Source organism: Platalea leucorodia (genome assembly GCF_965183815.1).
Source record: "Platalea leucorodia genome assembly, chromosome: 1".
Lineage (NCBI taxonomy): Eukaryota > Metazoa > Chordata > Aves > Pelecaniformes > Threskiornithidae > Platalea > Platalea leucorodia.
In genome coordinates this window covers 120,342,084-120,361,273 of record NC_138823.1, presented here as the reverse complement: position 1 = coordinate 120,361,273, position 19,190 = coordinate 120,342,084, and the positions used below count along the sequence as shown (strand labels likewise).

Below are 19,190 nucleotides of genomic sequence, written 5' to 3'. Positions count from 1 at the left end.
CTACCAAATTTGCTTTCTCCTTCAGTAACTATTCATATCGTGAAATACAAAGTGTCGTTGACGGCGTGGCGTTCTCGGTGTTACCAGATGAACTGTTATGCTTGCAATTTTTAGTTCTCAGGGCCTGCTCTGTGCGGGATCAAATCCTGTAAGTGCACAGAATGCCAATGGTAGCAGAGAAATATGGGGAGAACGCAGCATGACAGACATAAAAAGCGGATTGTAACAAATCTCCCAAAGGCAGAGCACTCGACTACAGTGATTCAGTTACTCACAGCTACAAAACGCTCCACAAAGACACAGAGTATTTAACCTCTTTCTGCAATATGACAATGGCACCTCCCCTGTTTTTTCAAACAAGCCGAGAATTATGGATGGAAAATACTAAATAACAGTGTTTTCATGGACACAAAATAAAGAGACTGTCAAACACTCCGAAGTCCAGAAAAACTTCATATATATGTTAATATATACACACACGTAACAATTTCAAGAGAAAATACCACAAAGCATAAAACGATACTAAATAAATCAAGAATACAAACTTGCTTATTTTTATATTATTATAATACAAACCAATGCTTATTTGATGGGTAATTCTTGTTTGGGCTCACACTTTAGCAGTAGGAACATCTGTCTCTTTTTGACGGCTGACCAACAAAGTCAGTCATCAGAAACAATGCTTCATGTAATTATTTATGACTCATGACAGTCTGAGGCTGTTTTTCAAAGTGTTCTGCCTCAAAACTTTTGACAATGCATTCTGAAGCCACGGTGAACTTTTTAAACACCCATTTTTTTTCCCAGAGCTAAAGGTCACTACAGTACCCAAAGCTAGTGGTGACAATCTGCAGACACCCGCTGTGAAGTTTGTTTTCCAGCAGATATTCCCTAGGATTCACTATGAGTCAGGGAAGCAGCTAGGAAGTTCACGCCAACACATCCGGACATCCTAGACAGAGTGGTGCTTCAAGTCTTACTCACTTAACCACACCATTTCCAAGATGAAAGCTAAATTACTTCCTTGCATCCTTTACAATGATAGTGTAAGTGCATGGCCCTTTCTAGTGTGCGGGGAGGCCGAGCCTGAGTTATCTCAGTCCATGCTAAGAGTGAACGCCGCTTCACCTCAAGGGTGGGAGGCGAGCACGAACCGAGCCGCCGCTTGGCGAGCTGAGAGGCCCCCTGAGCCGGCAGGACTGGCTGCTCCAGCAGCCCTCTCAGCCTCCTCGGAAGCGGCTCTCGCAGCGCTCTGTGGGGACAGCCGCCGCCAGCTTCCACTCCACGGCGGGCCCTGACAGGAAGGGCCTCCCCGTGGCGCGAGAAGCACCCAACGGGCTCCCGAAGAGCCCCGGCCGGTCACGGTGCAGCTGCGAGCCGAGCCGAGCCCGGCCCGGCCCGGCCCCACGCACGGCTCCCCTCAGGGGAAGGAGGAAGCGCGGGAGGCCAACGCGCGCGGAGAAACGGCCGCCGGGCACGCGCCGGGCTGCCCCACGCGCCGGCAGCGCCCCGCCCCGCCAGCCCGGCCTCCAGCGCGCACGCGCCGCCCCGCTCAACCGAACCCCGCGCGCCTTCCCCCCTCGCCCCCCCCGCCCGTCTCGGCCAATCCCCAGCCGCGCCGACACCTCCCCGCCCGTCACGCATTCTCACGTCGCTACGTCAGCGGCTTGCCCCTGGAGACTTCTGACTGGCCGGCAGGCACTGTCTTCCCGGCCGCTCATTGGCCGGGGCGCTGGAGCGCATGCGCGGAAGGGGGCCAGAGCCGGGAGGCCCCGCCCCTTTTCTCCGCAGCCCCGCCCCGCGGCGACCCGCCTTCCCCCCCCCGGCCTCTTTCGGGCCGTGTCAAGCGGCGGCCACCAACGTGGAGCGCGGCAGCCTCCTCCCGCCGCGCGTCGGGCGGGCTCGCGCGGGCCCGGCCAGCCGCAGCCGTTAGGCGGCCGCGCTCGCTCCCCTCGGCGGAGGGGCGGCAGGTAGCGGGAGGGGCCGCGGGCCGCGGGAGGGGCCGCGCCGCCGCTGCGCGGGGCTCACCTGTTGGCCCGGGCCGCCGCTGCCCTCGCCTTTCCTTCCCCCCCCACCCCACCCCGCCGCTGGGAGCGGCCGCCGCCGCCAGCCGGATCCGCCGCCATGGCGGAGACCGAGGAGAGGAGCCTCGATGACTTCTTCGCCAAGCGGGACAAGAAGAAGCGGAAGGAGAAGAGCAGCCGAGGGGCCGCCGCCGCCGCCTTCAACGCCTCCAACGCCGCCTCTAACGCCGCGGGGGCGGCCGCGGCGGCCGGGGGAACCCGCCCGGCTGACGGCAGCGGCTCCGGGGCCGCCGCCTCCAACGCCAGCTCCGCCAAGACGGCGACCAAGGTGCGGCCGGGGGGGGGGGGGGGTTGGTGGGGTGGGGAGCGGGGCCGCTCCGTCGGGGCGGCGGTGGGGGAAGGGTCAGGGCTTCCTCCGCCGGCCCGGGCGGCGCCTTCCTGCCGGCAGGGGGAGCCGCCGCCGCCGGCCCGGGGGAGCGGCGCCGCCCGGCCATGCGGGCGCCCTTGGCGGAGCGGGGCCTGGCGGGGCTCCCGGGCCGGGCCGGCCCCGCAGCGGGGCGGCAGCGGGCTGGAGCTCACGAGCAGGCGCTGCTGCTGCTGGGAGGGAAGCCCGGGGGCCTTGGGCCCGGGCGGACTCCCGGCCTCGAAAGGGGGGAGGGGGGGGGGGGCGGTGGAACCGGGGCCGGTTCCCTGTCTGCGGCCTCGGTTCTGCCCAGCCCGCCCCGGTTTCGGGGCCTTGGCACAACGTAGCGGCCGGAACTGGGGATTTGCATCAGGTGCCGGCCGGAGGCCACCCGGCTCTGTGGCGTGTGGCCTGTGGGCCTTGGCGATAAGATCCCCCCGCCTCTGCAGACAAACTACGCCGAGCGCTTTGCCTTTCTGCCAGGAAGGGTGTTACTGATGAGAATGCAAGAGCAGCTTAAGTGCTCGTAGTTGAGTTAGTGCCTTAACAGCTGGCCACGCTGTGTATTTTACAATGCATTTTAAGAAATGCTTTGCTATTTCCTAATGTTTAACTTGGGAGCTTGACACCTGCAGTAGCTTTCTAAGTAGACCAAGGTCAGTGGTAATCTTTCATCTGCTCTTCTGCTCATTTGCTTGTAAAATAACATCTGGTTTAGGCTGAAGCTTGTACTTGGATTAGAAATAAAGATCATTAAACGTGAAAGGTACATTAGTTTGGAAACTGTGATGTTTCCATGGAGATGAGGATATAAGAAATCTAAAACAGTTTAGAGCTGTAGACTTATGCTCTTCCAGAAGACTGAATCTTCAGCAGACGACGCAATAACATGCGGTTGCTGTCTACTTCTGCTGTTGCTTTAAAGCAGGTCAAAGTTTTCCTGATGGAGGTTGATAATGTAGAAGATCCTAGGACAGGGCTCTTAAAAGAAGCTGTATTCCCAGCTGTTCAGCAGAAAGGGCGCTATACCATTGGCAGACCTTGTTTGCAAGGTCTTCATATTTAAAGTAACATAACTGCATTTCATGTAGAGTGTAGGAGTTATGTAAACTACTAATTAGGCTGCGTGTGTCTTAAAACTGTGACTAGGAATATGGGAGGACTGCTTATCTGTTCTGGTCCATTTTTGGCCTACCTTAATAACCCCAGAATCTGCTGATTACACAGTAGGACAAAATTGGCTCCACTTAGGTGGGTCCCTCTTTCCCCAAACACGTAATCAGACTCCTGTTTTAAAACATTACAGGTGGTGCTCTCCAAAGACTAGTATTGTACTATTTTTGTGTACTAAGATTCCTGTGGTTTTGAAGCTGACCTTTTTACTATTATAAAAACACGATTAAGGAAACAAGAAAGACTGTAAAGTGGTTGTGAATGTGAAAAAGTCAAATGTACAAATATTAATCTTTGTCATAAATCCACTGTAAGCTATCCCACATGTTCTTTACTATTTGGCTCATGAAATAGGTGACGGAAAAGTAAATCTAAAGCTTTTTGTGCATTCAAGCTGTCATAAAAGCTTACTGTTACTAAAAGGGAGAGGTCTTGCCCCTGTATTTCCCTGGTCTTGACTGCACGGTGCTGGTCCCTGCTTTGTGTTGTCCCTTGACTTCCCACTGGATTTTTACTGAGATGATGTGGTTTTCTTTCACTTGAATGCCTTTTTTTGCTGGGGCATTTCTTAGCTGTTCTAGTGAGTTAAAGTCAGCTCACCAAGTGCATCCTAGATGACGTATAGTAAGTTAGGGGAGGGGGGAGTGGAATCCTTTCCCCTGTTGGCAGTGGTGCACACAGATGGGTTTCCCATGGAGCTGCACCTTTACCCTTAGTTTTCTTTGTATTATCTTAGTTACATTCTTCTACTTTCAGTGTAAAGAAAGTAACAACTTATATTTTTCTCTTCTTGCAGGAAGAGGATGACTGGAAGGAGTTTGAGCAAAAGGAAGAAATTGATTATAGTGGTCTTAGAGTTCAGTCCATGCAAATAAGGTACTGCTTCTTTTTTCTTTTTCTCTCCTGTATAATTATTATGTATGTCTAAAAAGTGTGTTCTTTCTTCAGAGCTGCCTCTGTGGAGTCCAATTAAACACAGGTTTGATATGTTTCTGCTAGTATAGAAGTTTGCTGCAGGGTAACTTAGGTTTGACTGTTCTCTGCCGATGTTCTCTTTATTTTCTAAATCTCTGTTGATACTCTAGGTCTATCTGTTTTGGCTGGGACTCAAATTTTTATTACAAATGCCTAACATTCCCCTCCATAAAGGTAGTAAAGTAGGAATTTCTCTGAGAGAGGAGTGCAAGACAGTAACTACCACTGAATCATTTGACTGTTGTAAGGGTATCTAACTCAATCTATTCAGCATCTCAGTTTGGGGAGTGAATTCCTGAACCATTGCATTTTTATTTCAAAAAAACCAGAAATATAATTGGTAAAACTAGTGTCCCATGACAAGATCCCACAGGACTGCATTTATGAGTCTCATCCAAGATTCTTTGTTTGCTTTTTCGTGCAATTGTTCCTGTAGTCTGGTCCAAAGTACTTAAGTCTTGTCCTGGTTAAGAAAAACGTATCATCAGGTCAGAAGAAGGATTTTTATGACCTTGGTCTTAGACTGAGAATGTCATGTAATCCTCATTGTCCAGGTATTGGTGATGTTCAGAATAACACCATCTTAAAATCATCTTACCTGTAATGGGTGCAATAGATGCTTTCTTCACTGTTTGAGCAGGTCTTACATATTCTTTGATTTATTTATTTTTTTAACACACACACACGCGCGCACACACACACCCTTCCCTTTCAGTTAACTAGTCCTTTTAGGCCATTTGCACGTATTTGGTCCACACACTCTCCATACCATTGAAGTGTCACAGCGGATAATCACATGTCTGAATGGACAAGTAACAAGTGGGCTGCTGCTTCACTGACTACTAGTGCTGTTTGATTGAAAAGCGAGTACTTTGGTTTTCCAGACAAAGGCTGGCATTCTGAATGCTTTTGATGCTGTGGCAAATTTTCAGGCCTGTGGAAGTTTCTGCCACAGGATTTTTTTTAACCACTCAGTGGATTCAAGGGGAGAGCAGGGAAATAAATGGAAGAAAAACCCACTGGAGGTTATAAATTATATAGCTCTGAAGACCCTTTTGCTGAAAATAAGACGGAGTATCTGGCAGGCGTGGGATGTTATGTATACTTACTCTGTTCTAGCTAGTCTGTAGGCATCTGCTCTTGACTGTAGTTTAAAATAGGACAGTGATGTGTTTAGGTCCGTGGTCTAGCTTACTATGATCGTTACTCTATTTGGATGAATAGTGAAAGACCGTTTAATTTTCAGAAATGACAGGTATTTTTAACTGTTCTCTGATTGTTACTTATACAGAAAGCTTATGCAATCGTGATTAGTAGGATTTGGTGTATTATAAACTACTTCTCTATTCACATTTCGCTGCTGCTGTTCAGATCAGTGTCTTGGGTTTTTTAACAGCCTCACCCTCCACGTATGTCCCATTATACCACACAGCTTTCTGTAGTAGCTTTGTCTAGCAGATTATTTTGAATCTCTGACTATATCTATGCAAAATAAAATAGTCTAAATAAAATACAGTCAGGCTTTTGCATAGGATTTATCTTTAAAAAAATGGTAGGTTGTTCTGTCTATTTTTTGATTGCCTGCTTTTAAAAAAAATCTGACTTGGTTTGTAGATTATATTTGTATGGGTAATATAAAAGTGTTTCTCAGGTGGTTGTGGTTATAGGGAAAGGTTGCTCAGGACTTGCTTTCTGTCACTACTTTTCCACAATTTCTTCTTCTTGGGTAAAGCATTTTATGGAAGCTGGACTTGTAGCCCTTTCCTGCTTTGTTTTCTCATCACTTCCAAATGCGTGACTGTCTTAGTAAGAAAAAGGTGTTTAAGCTCAAAATAAGAAACCAGTTTATTTGATCATGTAGTACAGTTTTGTCTTTTTTTTTTTAAAAGAACTTTTTTCCTTCTCAGTTGCCAAGTCATGTAGCAATGTACCAAAAATTGTTCAGATGGAAGTACTCATACAGTGGTTACAGGGCTAGTGTTAGTCTGGTTAAATCTAGTATCTTCAGTACAGTAGCCATGAAGTCTTGTTTATCATGATTGTGTAATCTCTGGCAAGTCTTAAACCTCTGTTTGTAAAATGCTACTTATTATTTCTCTTTTATAGTGAAAAAGAAGATGATGAAAGTGAAAAAAGAGAAGAACCTGGTGACAACTGGGAGGAGACTGGTGGTGGTGTAGACAGATCATCTGGTCCTTGGAACAAGTCAGCTCCTGCACCAGCACCTGTCGTTGAACCAATTGGTAAATTTAACTCCAGAGTTGTTGCTTTTTCCAATCAGAAGCGTATCAGGTTGAATTAAGCTGCTCAGAGGGTAGAGCTTAAGGAGCAGTTCCTATTCAGGCACCTTCTAACATACTAATGGCTTGTTTGACAATTAGCACATGAGGAATTTTTCCTGTGAGGGGATCTGAGGAACTGAATTGATAGTACTGTCGGGTACTCTAAATCAACACGAATGGAGGGGTTTTTATTTCTGACTTCTAAAGTGGGTTGGGGGAAGCCTTCCACCTTTGAAGGAGGTCCCTCTACTTTGCAATCTGCAAAATATCTGTTGGAAGCATTTCTGTTGATCTGAAAATATTGCTTTGACAATTAAGTGGATGTTCAGCCAATACCTGATGTCTAATTTGGCAGTTCTTGAGTAGGGTTCCATGGTTAGTAGTACGCTTTTCAATTCAGTTCTAGAGTACAGTGAACATGACACTGCAAAATTGATTCTTTAACTGGGATAGGACTTTAGTTTTGATTAAATACAATTTATTAGGATCAGTGGAGATAAACTACTTAGCCACAATCTGAGTTCAGATTATTCTCTTCCATTGAGAAATTCATTGAAAAATGGCCTGCGGTGTTTTTTCTTGTTTGTACAGGCAAGGAGGTAAAGTTAATTAATCAGTGTTATTTCATTGTAGATTGTTACCTTAAATACGAACTATTTGGATATTCTCTTCTGCATCTGGTGAGGTGCTTTAAGTAAGATTTGGCAAAGATATAATTATGTGTTTAAATCTCTAGTTTTAAATATAAGCCACTAATAAATTGTAAATAAGGAACATGAAGTCCTCATCAGTGGTTTTGATTCCGTGAACTTTGTGAGGCAATACACTGGAGCCACATTTTAATTTTACTACTAGGTATAGGTTAAATTAGGTGACAGCTGATTTCCTGCATTGCCTAAAATATTTGCTTCCAGAGCTTTAAAAGGTGCAAAACCATACTTGTAAAATTCTTTTCTTTTTTTTTTGTGTTTCCTTAAATGTGAACTTATGAATGCAAACTTATTCTCTTGTCTAAATCTTATTCTTATAACTAGTTACAGAAACCCCAGAACCAGTTCAGACTGGTGGTGTATACAGGCCGCCTGGTGCCAGGGAGGGCGGCAGGCCACGGAGAGCACAGCAAGGACCACCAGAAATCTATAGTGATACGCAGTTTCCATCACTGCAGTCCACCGCCAAGCTTGTAGACAGTCGAAAGTAAGTACATTCCGTTAATTCCCTAAGAGACATGTTTTAACTGCCTTCTTGAAGTTCTTATTTTGTTTTAGGGCTTAAGCCTGAATCTTTCCATAGAGGAAAGAAATAACTAAGAAATTATTCCATTTGGCAAAGAGATACGGGAGCGGTCTTAACTGTATTTTCCAACTCTAGGAAGGGCTTCCCGTGAAATAACTTTGTTAGGACATACCCCAGTGAGATAGCCAAACAAGACTGCCAGTTACCTTATCTTTGACTTGCTGAAGGATTTCTCTGAAGCAGAATGTTTCTGCTCTTGACAGCATCTGGTTCCTTGAGATACCAGCCATGGTGAGGCTCTCTGTTATTACTGTCAGTAGACATGAGTAGGGTGTCTTGAGCACACTGCCTTCTCATTAGAGATGTGAAGGTAACTTAAATGGAGGAATGGGGTTTAATACAAATATAAATCAATAAACTTGCTGTCTGAGCTGTGGTTTACAATGATGAGCCCCCCAATTTTGCTCAAGTGTTTTGTATTTTGTGCTGCTGAAGACTTGAGTCTCACCCTGCTTTTGAGTCCTGATCTTTCCATAACCTCATTTCCTACAGAAGAGATAGCTAGGCCAATACCTAATTCACTTGGGGTTTTGTGTGGTTTTTTTGGTTTGGTTTTTTTTTTTTTTCTTTTCCTGCTTGCTGTGGTATTGACTAATACAGCCTAGCAAAAGCTTTGTTTCTTCTGGGTTTTTTTTGGTGTGGTTTTGTCTGCTTGGCAAATGACATGCTGTCATTGACGCTTTAGAGTTTGAATGATGCAAATTGAGCTAAGATGAAATTCTGAGTGAGTATTCTAGAAATGGACTTCTGCTTTCTAAAACCTATTTTTCATAAATGCAGTTAAATTTACTTTTGAGAATGTTAATATTGAAATTTAGAATGTAGTCTGAATTGTACTGGGTGATGAGCTTGATCCTGGAGATAAGGTTTGATAAGATTTGCTTGGGAATGTTTGGCTGTTCTGTTAAAACTCTAGACCTTAGTGTTCTGTGTTCATGTTTTTGTTGGGATGGGGTGGAAATCGACTAGAAATTCACTATTCACAAGCTAGTGATAAAATATTTACTGATTACATTTCTTTTCCCTTAGGGATAAAGAAATGGAGAAGAGCTTTGAAGTAGTAAAACACAAAACTAGAGGTAGGGATGAGGTCTCAAAAAACCAGGCACTTAAACTTCAGCTAGACAACCAGTATGCTGTGCTTGGGGATCAGTAGAGCTGCATACACATTACAATTAAGGAATGCTTTTTTTGGTAACCCTTCTACTAAGGTAACTAAACTACAGCTAACGGCTATGATGAACATGCCACCTTATTTCTGCTGGATCTACTGCAGCAAGTGCAGACTACTTTGACGTAAGTGATTGGTTCTCCTGCACTATGGAAGCAAAATATGTTACAACTTCTCCATTGGATATGGGGCAAATTAATGTAAATGATTGAACAAGAGTCATCAGTGTTCTTTAATTGCTCAGAAAGATACCTACAGCCAGTGGTCATTTCAAAATCTTTTTATGTTCAGATACTGAGCCTTCGTAAAGGTTGACTACCTCAGACTTGCTGCACTCATTGTGGACACCATGTGGATCACAACTTCTGGAAGAGAAGGTTACAGCTGTTTTAGTGGCCATCTGAAACTTGAAACCAGCTCTACTGGATTCCTGTCAGAAATCCTGCAGAAGTCAGCCATTTGGTTCCAATTTGCTATAACAAAGATTTAAGTGACCTTAATGACAAACCTATTCTGTTCCCCTTCTGAGGAATCCTGTCATGTGTAGCCATAGCCTACTAGAGACTTCTGGAGTGTACCATACCACTCATACTATCCAAGTATAACAGAGCTGTAGTTGGTTTACCTTTTTAGATAGCTGTACTGAAGTAACTGCAAAACAAATTAAAACTCATTCAGTATCAGATTTGAGGAATGATGAGTTTGAATGGTCTGTTTGCATTAGCCATTTTCACAGTTGTCTGTTTAAGCTTTTTTTTTCTATTCTCCACAAAAAAATGCCTGCCTTGTTTCTGGTATCAAATTGCAGCATATTTAAATAATGATGAGCTGTTGTAGTGAAATAGGATTTATTTTGATTTTCATCATGAGGTTTGTCTGTCTCACCCTAAAGCACTAAGACTTGAGAGTTTTGATTTGACACAGAGGTATCCAGACTCCCAACTACAGTCTTCAGAATTTGTCTTTTAAAAATGAGATACGTGGCAGTAGCGATACTAGATAAAAATTTCTCCTCTATTACAAATAGTTCTTTGTTTGTTGAAGGGTAATGGTTACTTGATAACCAAAATAACTTAGTATGCAAAGGGATAACTAAAGCTGGTAAGCCTTATTTGTTTGGCTACTTCTGTGAAGGCTTTTTGAGGCAGAAATCCTCTAAGTAAAACTCATTAATGGTGTTTATTCAAAGTCAGGAAATGTAGTAATAATGGAAGGCAGTAGTGACTTCTTCAAGTTGTTGTCATCTCTGACTTAATTTCGTGGAAGTAGGCAAAATGGCACTGATGTACTAAGAATATAGGACATTGCCCGTAACCCTGATTTGATGAATGAAACCTGTCAAGTACCAAAAGCATCCTGCTGTAACTGTTTTTCTCTTCTCTGAATTCTTACACCAGAAGCAAAATGAAGTACAATAGTGGCGTGCTCCAGTGTTGAGGTTTCTCAGATTAAATGCCAAAACATAGACCCAACATCCATAAGAGTTGCCAATGGCAAGAAAAACAAGGGAACAAAACAAAACTTGCTTACATGTGTGGGAGTACTGTGTATGTGCAGAAGATGAGGATAGTGCAGGAATTGCCTAGTTGGGTTCCCTTTGACTAACTGTTGACTCGCTTTAAATCTCCTTCTCTGAGGCCAATGGGAATTTTGCTGTTGACTTCAGTGGGGCTGGGGTTTCACCTGGTTCCTTTGTGCACAGACTAAAACTGGCCTTGCCCTTGCAGAGTTAACTGTCTCTAAAACTTCTGCTAGAAGCTGCTATTAAAGAGAGGGCTCAAAAGACTGTTCTTTAAAGTTGGAGACTTCACTTGGAAACAAAACCCCACTGAAAGCCTGATCCCAATCCCTTGGACTCTGAGCCATGTATCTTCCTTGAAAATACATTGTTGCCAGCAAAACTGTTGATTTGTCACTAAAGATTTTCTGTGGTATTCACGGTAAATGGACATGTCACTTGATGTGGTAGAAATGTGAAATCTTAAAAACACTTTTCCTCATGCTCTGAAGCGATTGAGATCACCAATGCACATGAATCAAGTTTTAGTCTACTGTATGAAGGGTAGATGAGACTGTCCATGTACTGGCTTTATTTGAGGTTTTGGGAATGAATTCTGGCAGTTCGAGAAAACCTGTAACAGTTTCAAATTAAATAAAATGGAAATATACATGGATTCTGTAGTCTAATGAATCTTTACCTTTAGTTCTAGCTTACGACCGTACAACAGGTGAGGAAACGCAGAGCGTTTGGATCTCTTAAGGGACAGGCCATGGAGTGGGTAGTCAGCCTTATGGTCAGGTGGGCTATGTTCAAGAGCTTATAGCAGTGCATATTAATATGACTTATTTATACATAGAAGTTTAGTTTGCTTAGCTGTCAGAGTGTCTTCTTACTCCCACCATATAGGACTGGTTTGAGATTGTGAATTGAGTATGAATGAAGCTTTGATTTGCTTTTCACTTGAAAGTAGCTCTGCTAAATTAAAAGAATGGGGGGAGAAAAAAAAATAAAACAACCCAAAAAAACCCAAACCTCTGGATGGTTGTTGTCACCAGAATCCATCAGCTACTGATAACTAGAGGTGTTATTTTGGGGGCTTTTCTTAAGCTTATCATTCCAGGTTCTTTCTGGAGGCATAAAGGAAAAAAATCAGAAATGCAGCAGGTTTCCATAGTACAGAATGTTAAACTATTTTAAAGTGTTTCTTGTGTTAAATATCGCTGCCAGCAACTATCAAAATGCCAGTTGTCAGTATCTTCCTTGTAACAATTAATTGTTCTGCATGCCTGAAATTTTGAAAGTCAGTCCTCTGTGGAAGCTCAGTATGCTTTTGAGACTCTGAAGTCCAACTTTATCTGGTTTGTTGTTGCATTCATTTGAGGCATGCTAAGAATGTCTGTTTCATTCCTTCAAAATGCTTGTTGAAGGCTCATTCCATAAATGAAGGATTGTCAGTTGTAGAAATGAGATTCTTGATACCAGTCAGTAAAATGCAGTCGTGTGCCTCTTCGGGAACTTCCTAACCTGTAACATGCTTTCATGGTGGGTTAGTTATTAATTTCCAATTTAAAGGTTCCATTTTACTTTCTCTGGCTTAAAAGAAAAACACAGCCAGTTAGAGTTACCAGCTTGCTGGTAGAACATTTAAATGCCCAGTATTTACTGGGAAAGGAACAATTTGGATTTGTGGTTCTTGGTGATAAAGTCTGTATTTAAGGAATGTTAAAATGCCGAAAACTAGGTAATTTTAATAAAGTTGAACTTCCCAAATGCTCACTGTAGGAATCCGGCATATGTATTTACTTGAGCTGATGATAAATGCAGGAGAGGATGAGTTTCGCCTCCCCCACCCCTTCGCCCCAGTTTAGCTGTGCCATGTTTAATCTTATTCACAAATGAAGAGGAATTGCCAACTAAAAGTGACTGTCTCCTGCTACTTCAGTTTTGTCTTTGTAGCTAGCTTTACCAGTCATGTCCAAAGTAACTCTCGTATAAATAGATGAATCTTTAATGGTACAAATTGTGCTAGAGACCTGACACCATAGGGACTAGGGGTTTTGGTATGTGACTGCATCTCTTGGCTCTTGGAAACTCTTTCACCACAACATGGCTGAGACACCTGTGCTCTTGAGGTCAAGTAAACACAATATAAATTTGATAGGGCTGCACATCTTGGAGTTTGCTTATCTGAGCTTTTGCAATAGTTGTATCTTTTTGTCTTTCTAATTTCAGTCTCGTTGAGCAATTTTAAACTTGCTTGTGGTTTTCTGTCAAATACCATAACTAAAATGGAGCAGATGATTCTTTTTTAGACTAATAGGGCTCCATGTGCTTGAAAGGTGCTTATTTACAAGGTAGTAATATTATTCTTTCCAATAGTGATGTGGGTAGAGAAATGAATATGACATATTTTACATGACCAATTTGTATCAGAGGCCCAAGAAGCTAAATTTTGCCAAAAAGTATGAGTACTTAAAAATCTTTATGAATAGCCACAATCCAGGTTTCATTGTCTGACTGTAATTTAGTTCCCAAATTGTCCCTCTCTGTTTTCAGCTTTTAATTTCACAAATTGGTTTTATTGGTAAATAGGGGCTTTATTTGGGAATATAAGAAAATAATAACACATGTATTTACATTCCAGATATATAAATTAGGTATGTACAAAGGGAGAAGAAATCTGACATATATTTGCCAATAAATGCTTTAGAAAAAGTTAAAAAGTCAGCTTGTCTGTATCGAGGTTGATATGAGAACCTGCAAGCTCTAGCAGGTGGAAGAAGAAATGACAGCAGAAAACAGAACTGAGGAGTCTTAATATTGATCTGGATAAGTCGTAACTATTGTGTATCTAGAGTTTGGCTTCTGAAGCACCAAGTGTAGTTCCACCATGTTCTGTTTGAAGTGAAACCGAACAGGAAGGAAGATTTTTTTTTTTTTTAAATTAGGGAGAGTGGAAATTATGCAAATAAAACACAGGAGGTACAAGAAGAGAGGGATTAGGAAGGCCCTTTTCTAAATGATAGTGTTAAACGTGTAGCCTGAGGTAGGGAGTGGAGTGTAAGTGGCTGGATAGGAGGAGAAGTGCTGCGTGGGTAAGCACTGCTTTCACCAGTGACAGATCCATCTGACTTTAAATCAGTAAAAGCGTTTGAAGTTCAGTACTTTGGGAAGGCATCCCATTTTATTTTTTTTCCTTTAAAGACAAGAATCGGGAAAACCTGTCCAGAGAGAAAGAATTTTGCCTTGGTACAAAGCTGTCTAACCAGTTGCCTAAAGATAGAAGCGAGAAAGGACAAATTCCAAGATAGTTCAGCAATCTTATTAGGAAATAACTTGTTTCATACTTAAGAAAACTCTTTTTCACTTCTGCATGATAAAAAGCTGAGACACTGATTCAAATTGCTATGAAGACAGTTCCTTTTTTTTGGGAAGCATCTTCTAATGGTACGTATATCATGGTTTTATGTTCAGTTGCTTAGAATATATGTTGGTACAACAAGGTTAATGAAGTTCAATGGGCTGCTTAGCCAGAATACAAATATTAAAAATGTATCACAGTATTAATAAATCACCAGAAAAAGTAGCGCACCTGGAATACTGGAATGGAAACTATCATCTAGAAGAACTGCATGCACTGAAAAGAAGCAAGCCCATTTTGTAGTGAGAGCATAGGACCAAGAGAGTGGGATTTGGCCCTGGTTTTCCACTGAGCTGCAGGGTTAACTTCAAGTCATTTAGCTTCACTTTGCCTCAGTTTCCCCAGCTGTACCAAAAAAACCCAACAACCTACCTCACAGGGGTGTTGTGAGGCCAAAGCTGTTTGTCAAGGGCTGGGGCTGATGGAAGGTGTTGCAGAGGACTAAAAATCTTTATTAAAATATCTTTATATTAGCTTTCATTACAGTATTTTAATACTACTTTGGGAAAGGCTTATTTCTACAGAATGTAATATATGTTCTACTTAAGTATTATGTAATTACACTTATTTTACTATGTATGGGTAAGGAAAAAGTTCAGGCTGAGCACTCTAACTGCTATTTCCTCTCCTTAATTATCTGTACAACTCAAATGGTATATTAATAGAGGCTTTTTGTTTTTATGTGGAATACATTAAAATCAATATTGCTATATTTTGTAAACCCCATGACTGAAATAAAATCCTGCTCACAGTTGATAGCCATCTCTTATAATGTGGCTGTTTTAAAGTTTGTTTGAATTACGTGAACTAGAAATGTTCACTCCTGAAAGTATATATTTGTGTCAGGATACTAAGTGGTATTTTGTAGTAGGAATGTAGTTTTCTTCCCCTCTCCACACATTTGTCCTACTCTTTATCCTTTCCCATATTTAAGTTGAAGTAGCATGCAGGTACAATGGAAATATGGGAGAGAGAGTAATCTCAACTTCAAAACTTTTAAAATCTGGTATTAAGGCAGGCTGCGGAGGAAAAAGGTGAAGGGAATACAACAAAGGGAAATAGTTGCCTGTGGAGAGGTTTCTGTGAAACAGATAAAGGAAAGAAATGATCAGAAGATAAAGCTGAGAGGGGTAAGCAGAGGGATAGGTAGGAGAGGAAGGAATACAGATACAGAAGAGGCGATTACCCTATTTACTGTTATCTCCTGTTTTATCCGTTAACTGCAGCTGAAGGAACATGAAGAAATAATTTTTATGAATATGCCCTTGTCTGCTGTTGCTGGTGATTTCAAGGTTCATTGCTCAGCTTTTACAGTGGGCCTCCAAATAGAAGCAGAGAGCATGACGGTGGCATGCGTGCAGACAAATCAGACCTCTGGCGGGTACTGGACAGAGATGAGGCCCAGCAGCTGTCCTCTCTTCCCGATGTTTTTATCATTGCAGCACCTCTAAGACAGTTGTTAATGTGCATCGGCTCTGACAATTCTCTGTCAGAAGTGATTACTGTTAAATTTCAACAAACTATTGCAGTTGCTTCAGAGGAACTGTTTAACTAGCTGAATAATAAGCATTAAAGAATAACACGGGGCTTTTTGGAATATTTATGGTGATGACGGTGACGAGTGATATTGAGGTCAACAGATTGGTAGGTGGCTTAAAATGACTTTGAGGTATATATCCTGTTATATGGTGAGGAGGAGAATTACTTTTAAGATATATATCATCTATTCTTTTCCCCTCTTAACAAATAAACTACCTTGCTCTTACTGTCTTTCCAGCTACGAAGAGCTGCTTCTACTGTTCTCTTATCACTTTCCTCCCTGTATTTTTCTAATATGTCACTTTTTTTAAGCTGCTGATGCAAGAGCAAATACTCATTGAGGACCTCTAAGAGAAATACATGCCGTAATATTTTTCTATATTGTTCTGTCTTTAATACAGCCTAACATCTTATTCGCTTTCTTGACTGCAACTACATATTGAGCAGATGTCTTCATCAAGCTGTCCATGGTGATGCCTAGATCGTCCCCTTGAAAGATCACAACTAATTCAGAATCCACCAGAGCATGTATGAGTGGTTTAAAGCCTTTCCAGTATTCATTGCCTTGGGTTTATTTTCTGTTGACGTTCACTTGCCACTGAATTGCCAAGTTTACAGAGTTAGTTAGCTTACCCTGGCAATCACCATCTCCCCCAGTGCTGACAAACCTAATAACTCTCTATGGGCATTGGCTTTTGCCATCCGATACACTGAAGTCTTCAGTTTCATGTCTATAATTCACTCTTCTTACCAGTGGTTAGCATGGCATGCTCTTACTAACTTTTACTCAGTCTGACCTTTTCTGTTTCTGCTTCTGGTCTCCTATCTTCTGTATTGAACTTCCTTTCTAGCTCAGTTATAGCATTGAAGTCATTGAGTTATAACTGTCTGCTTTATTTCAAATAATTTGCCTACAGAAAACTTAGTTAAAATGTTATCACAAACTTCCTTTTTTTAATTAAAACAAATAAATTATTCTGTATGTCTTTCAGAGTATGTATAACCATAACAAAATGATTCAAACCATAAAAACAGGCTGATACAAGAGAACAAATGCATTGAGAAACAGGTAAAACACATGTGAATCTGATCTCCCGGACCTTAACTTCATTGGTTTCAGTGGAGTGATTTCTGCCACTTGAGATCATTTCACTAAAACTTGATTTGAGATCTTCTCACTTGAAGTCTAGACACAACAGCCCGAAATCAAGCGCAAGTGAACGAGCCCCATAGCAAACCTGTTTTAAATTTCTGGGTTACTCTGCTCCTTGTTCGTGGCAGAGATGAAGCTGATGTATGACTTGGTCTCAGCCACGCTTAGTCTAACGTGCCTGTTATAGTATCTAACTGGACATTGAAATTGGATTACAATATCTGAGAAGATGAGTGCAGCAACACTGGGGGGCAGGCTTAGTCTTTGTGGTTTGTTTCATCTCTTCACATTCTCATCTTGTACTTTAAAGATCGTACATCTGTAAATAAGGTTCAGTCTCTTAAGCGCTAACTGCATTTACCAGTATTGCTATGTTTATAAATACAAAGGAGGTGTCATAAGGGAAGACTCAAGCCTGTTTGTTAGGATGTATAGCCTACCACTTAAGAACTGCATTGTCTCAGTATCAGAATACTGTATCGTATAGAACAGCTGCTTTCCAGTACTAAGAATATGTGGTTGACAAGAACAGACCTTGGATTTTTGTATCCAAATAAATTGTAACTTTAGGTGTTCTCTTATAGCCATTACTAGTATTCTGTCAAAAAACAATTATGGCTGCTGGGGGTTTATAAAGTTGGCAAATTGGAGCTGAGGGGTTTTTGTTAATTTTGAGGGGGCGGGGGGAATGGAGCAGATGCAGCAATATCCGATAGTTGTTAGAATGTAGTACTTCGTACCCTCTCCCACACATCTGAAAGACTCATCTCTGCTGCCACACTCACCAAAGCCCTGTCTTGCCACTGTAAATCCTTACTGTGTTATCTACTAACCGCACAGTAACCTTCAGGACTGACTAGTTCTCTGACTGTGCACTGTGTCTTTAATCTGGGAACTAGGTAAAAGGCAGACTGGCTTTGTAAACTGGCATGACAGTGTTTTCTAGATAATTGGCTCTGCTGATTATTTCTGCAGTGCAAAGCCCAACAAAAAAAAATCTCGATTTGACCTTCCTTCACCCTAGAGTATTCCCTTCTTCTTTTGTTCATCTACATTATTACCATGCCAAGGATTTCTAGTCAGGTGCCTGAATTATTCACCACTTACTTACTTACTTAGAAAGCAGCTCTATGAGCAAGAACTCCTGAGTGTTGATCATGCTGTATTTCTTCAGTCAGAGCTCTAGCTTCACAAACACGGCTCCATCTGTTGCAAAATTGCTTAGCAAGTAAATGTGATCTCCTTTAAGAATTTAAACTTAGACCCTCAAAGGCTATACAGGAGCCTAATTCCTACAGAATACAGCAAAATAAAGGCAGTAGCACTGGTCCCAGCACAACACAGGTCAGCTATGAAAAGGAGTAGGGTTGCATGACTGGTAATGTGCTAGCTCAAGCAAAACTGTCTTATCTGGACAGCAGGGTCTAGCCTAAAGCATTCTTATTTTTTTAATGAAGAAATGATTGAGTGAAGAATGGTAAGAGGACATGTCTGTAAGTGAAAAAATATGAAACTGAATTTGCTTTCAACAATGTACCAGAACATCTCAGCACCAGACTTAACCTGAAGAAATGAAGATAAAGCCATTTGAGTGCTTATTGTAGTGCAAAAGAACGATTGATACTGTCTGGCTGGGAAAATGGTTGGCTGGGAGCCCACTGAGCACAGCAGAAACCGTTTCAGCAAAGTAAAGTACAATTGATCTACTTCTGAGAATCCCTGTGTGGCCCCCCCAGTTAACACAGGAACCTAATGGTGCCTGTATATTTATATAATTATATGTTTATAGTCATAATTTAAGTTCAAAACCTGAACTATATATATATTTTTTTGTCAGTAGATTTTTTTACCCTGGTTTACCTATCATGGCTTCTGCATATGACAACTTCTAACTGTGCAGTGCACACATCTGTTGTTGTCCTTTTGTCCCATGTTAAGAGTAATGGTATCAAACTCTGTAAAGCACTTTTGTGATGTTTCCTGTGAAGAAAGCTGAAGAAAATAAATTTATCTTAACAGCACCAACTGAATTCACACCTTTGAGTTTGTCTCGCTTTTGTCGCGTTCACCTCTCTCGTCAGTGACCCCGAGCAATGACAGCAGTCAGCCTGACGGGCGTCAGTGCTGTTCTAGGCTCAGTGCGGAAGAGGGGCCGGCTCTGGCTCCAACAGCTGCTTTCTGCCTCTGTTTCCCCCCCTGCGCTCCCTCGCTGTCCTTCTTCCCTCACCGTAGCTGCTCAGCGCCTGCCTTCC

General features: G+C 42.3%; 1 protein-coding gene across 8 annotated transcripts; it reads left to right on the top strand.

Moving 5' to 3' along the window:
- Positions 1-1,847: 1,847 nt before the first annotated feature.
- CDV3 (CDV3 homolog) lies at positions 1,848-18,949 on the top strand. 8 transcript variants are annotated; one of them, XR_014228689.1, is made up of 7 exons: positions 1,848-2,352; positions 4,397-4,476; positions 6,682-6,818; positions 7,892-8,054; positions 9,183-9,232; positions 9,365-14,272; positions 15,473-18,948. XR_014228689.1 is itself a non-coding variant. In XM_082316623.1 (6 exons), exons 1-6 carry the CDS (start codon positions 2,125-2,127, stop codon positions 9,370-9,372), a joined length of 666 nt encoding a protein of 221 aa, XP_082172749.1. In that variant the 5' UTR covers positions 1,848-2,124; the 3' UTR covers positions 9,373-14,997. The 8 variants fall into 8 exon arrangements, 6 of the variants coding, with proteins under 6 accessions (XP_082172749.1, XP_082172750.1, XP_082172753.1 ...); XR_014228690.1 differs by lacking the exon at positions 15,473-18,948 and having other exon boundaries at positions 9,365-9,449; positions 9,616-14,997; XM_082316623.1 differs by lacking the exon at positions 15,473-18,948 and having other exon boundaries at positions 9,365-14,997.
- Positions 18,950-19,190: the final 241 nt, after the last annotated feature.

Bases quoted from the DNA above. Each gene is read 5' to 3' on its own strand.
- CDV3 (XM_082316622.1), top strand. From the start codon at position 2,125: ATGGCGGAGACCGAGGAGAGGAGCCTCGATGACTTCTTCGCCAAGCGG. The intron at 6,819-7,891 runs GTAAATTTAACT...TCTTATAACTAG, and splicing joins ACCTGTCGTTGAACCAATTG to TTACAGAAACCCCAGAACCA. The intron at 8,055-9,182 runs GTAAGTACATTC...CTTTTCCCTTAG, and splicing joins AAGCTTGTAGACAGTCGAAA to GGATAAAGAAATGGAGAAGA.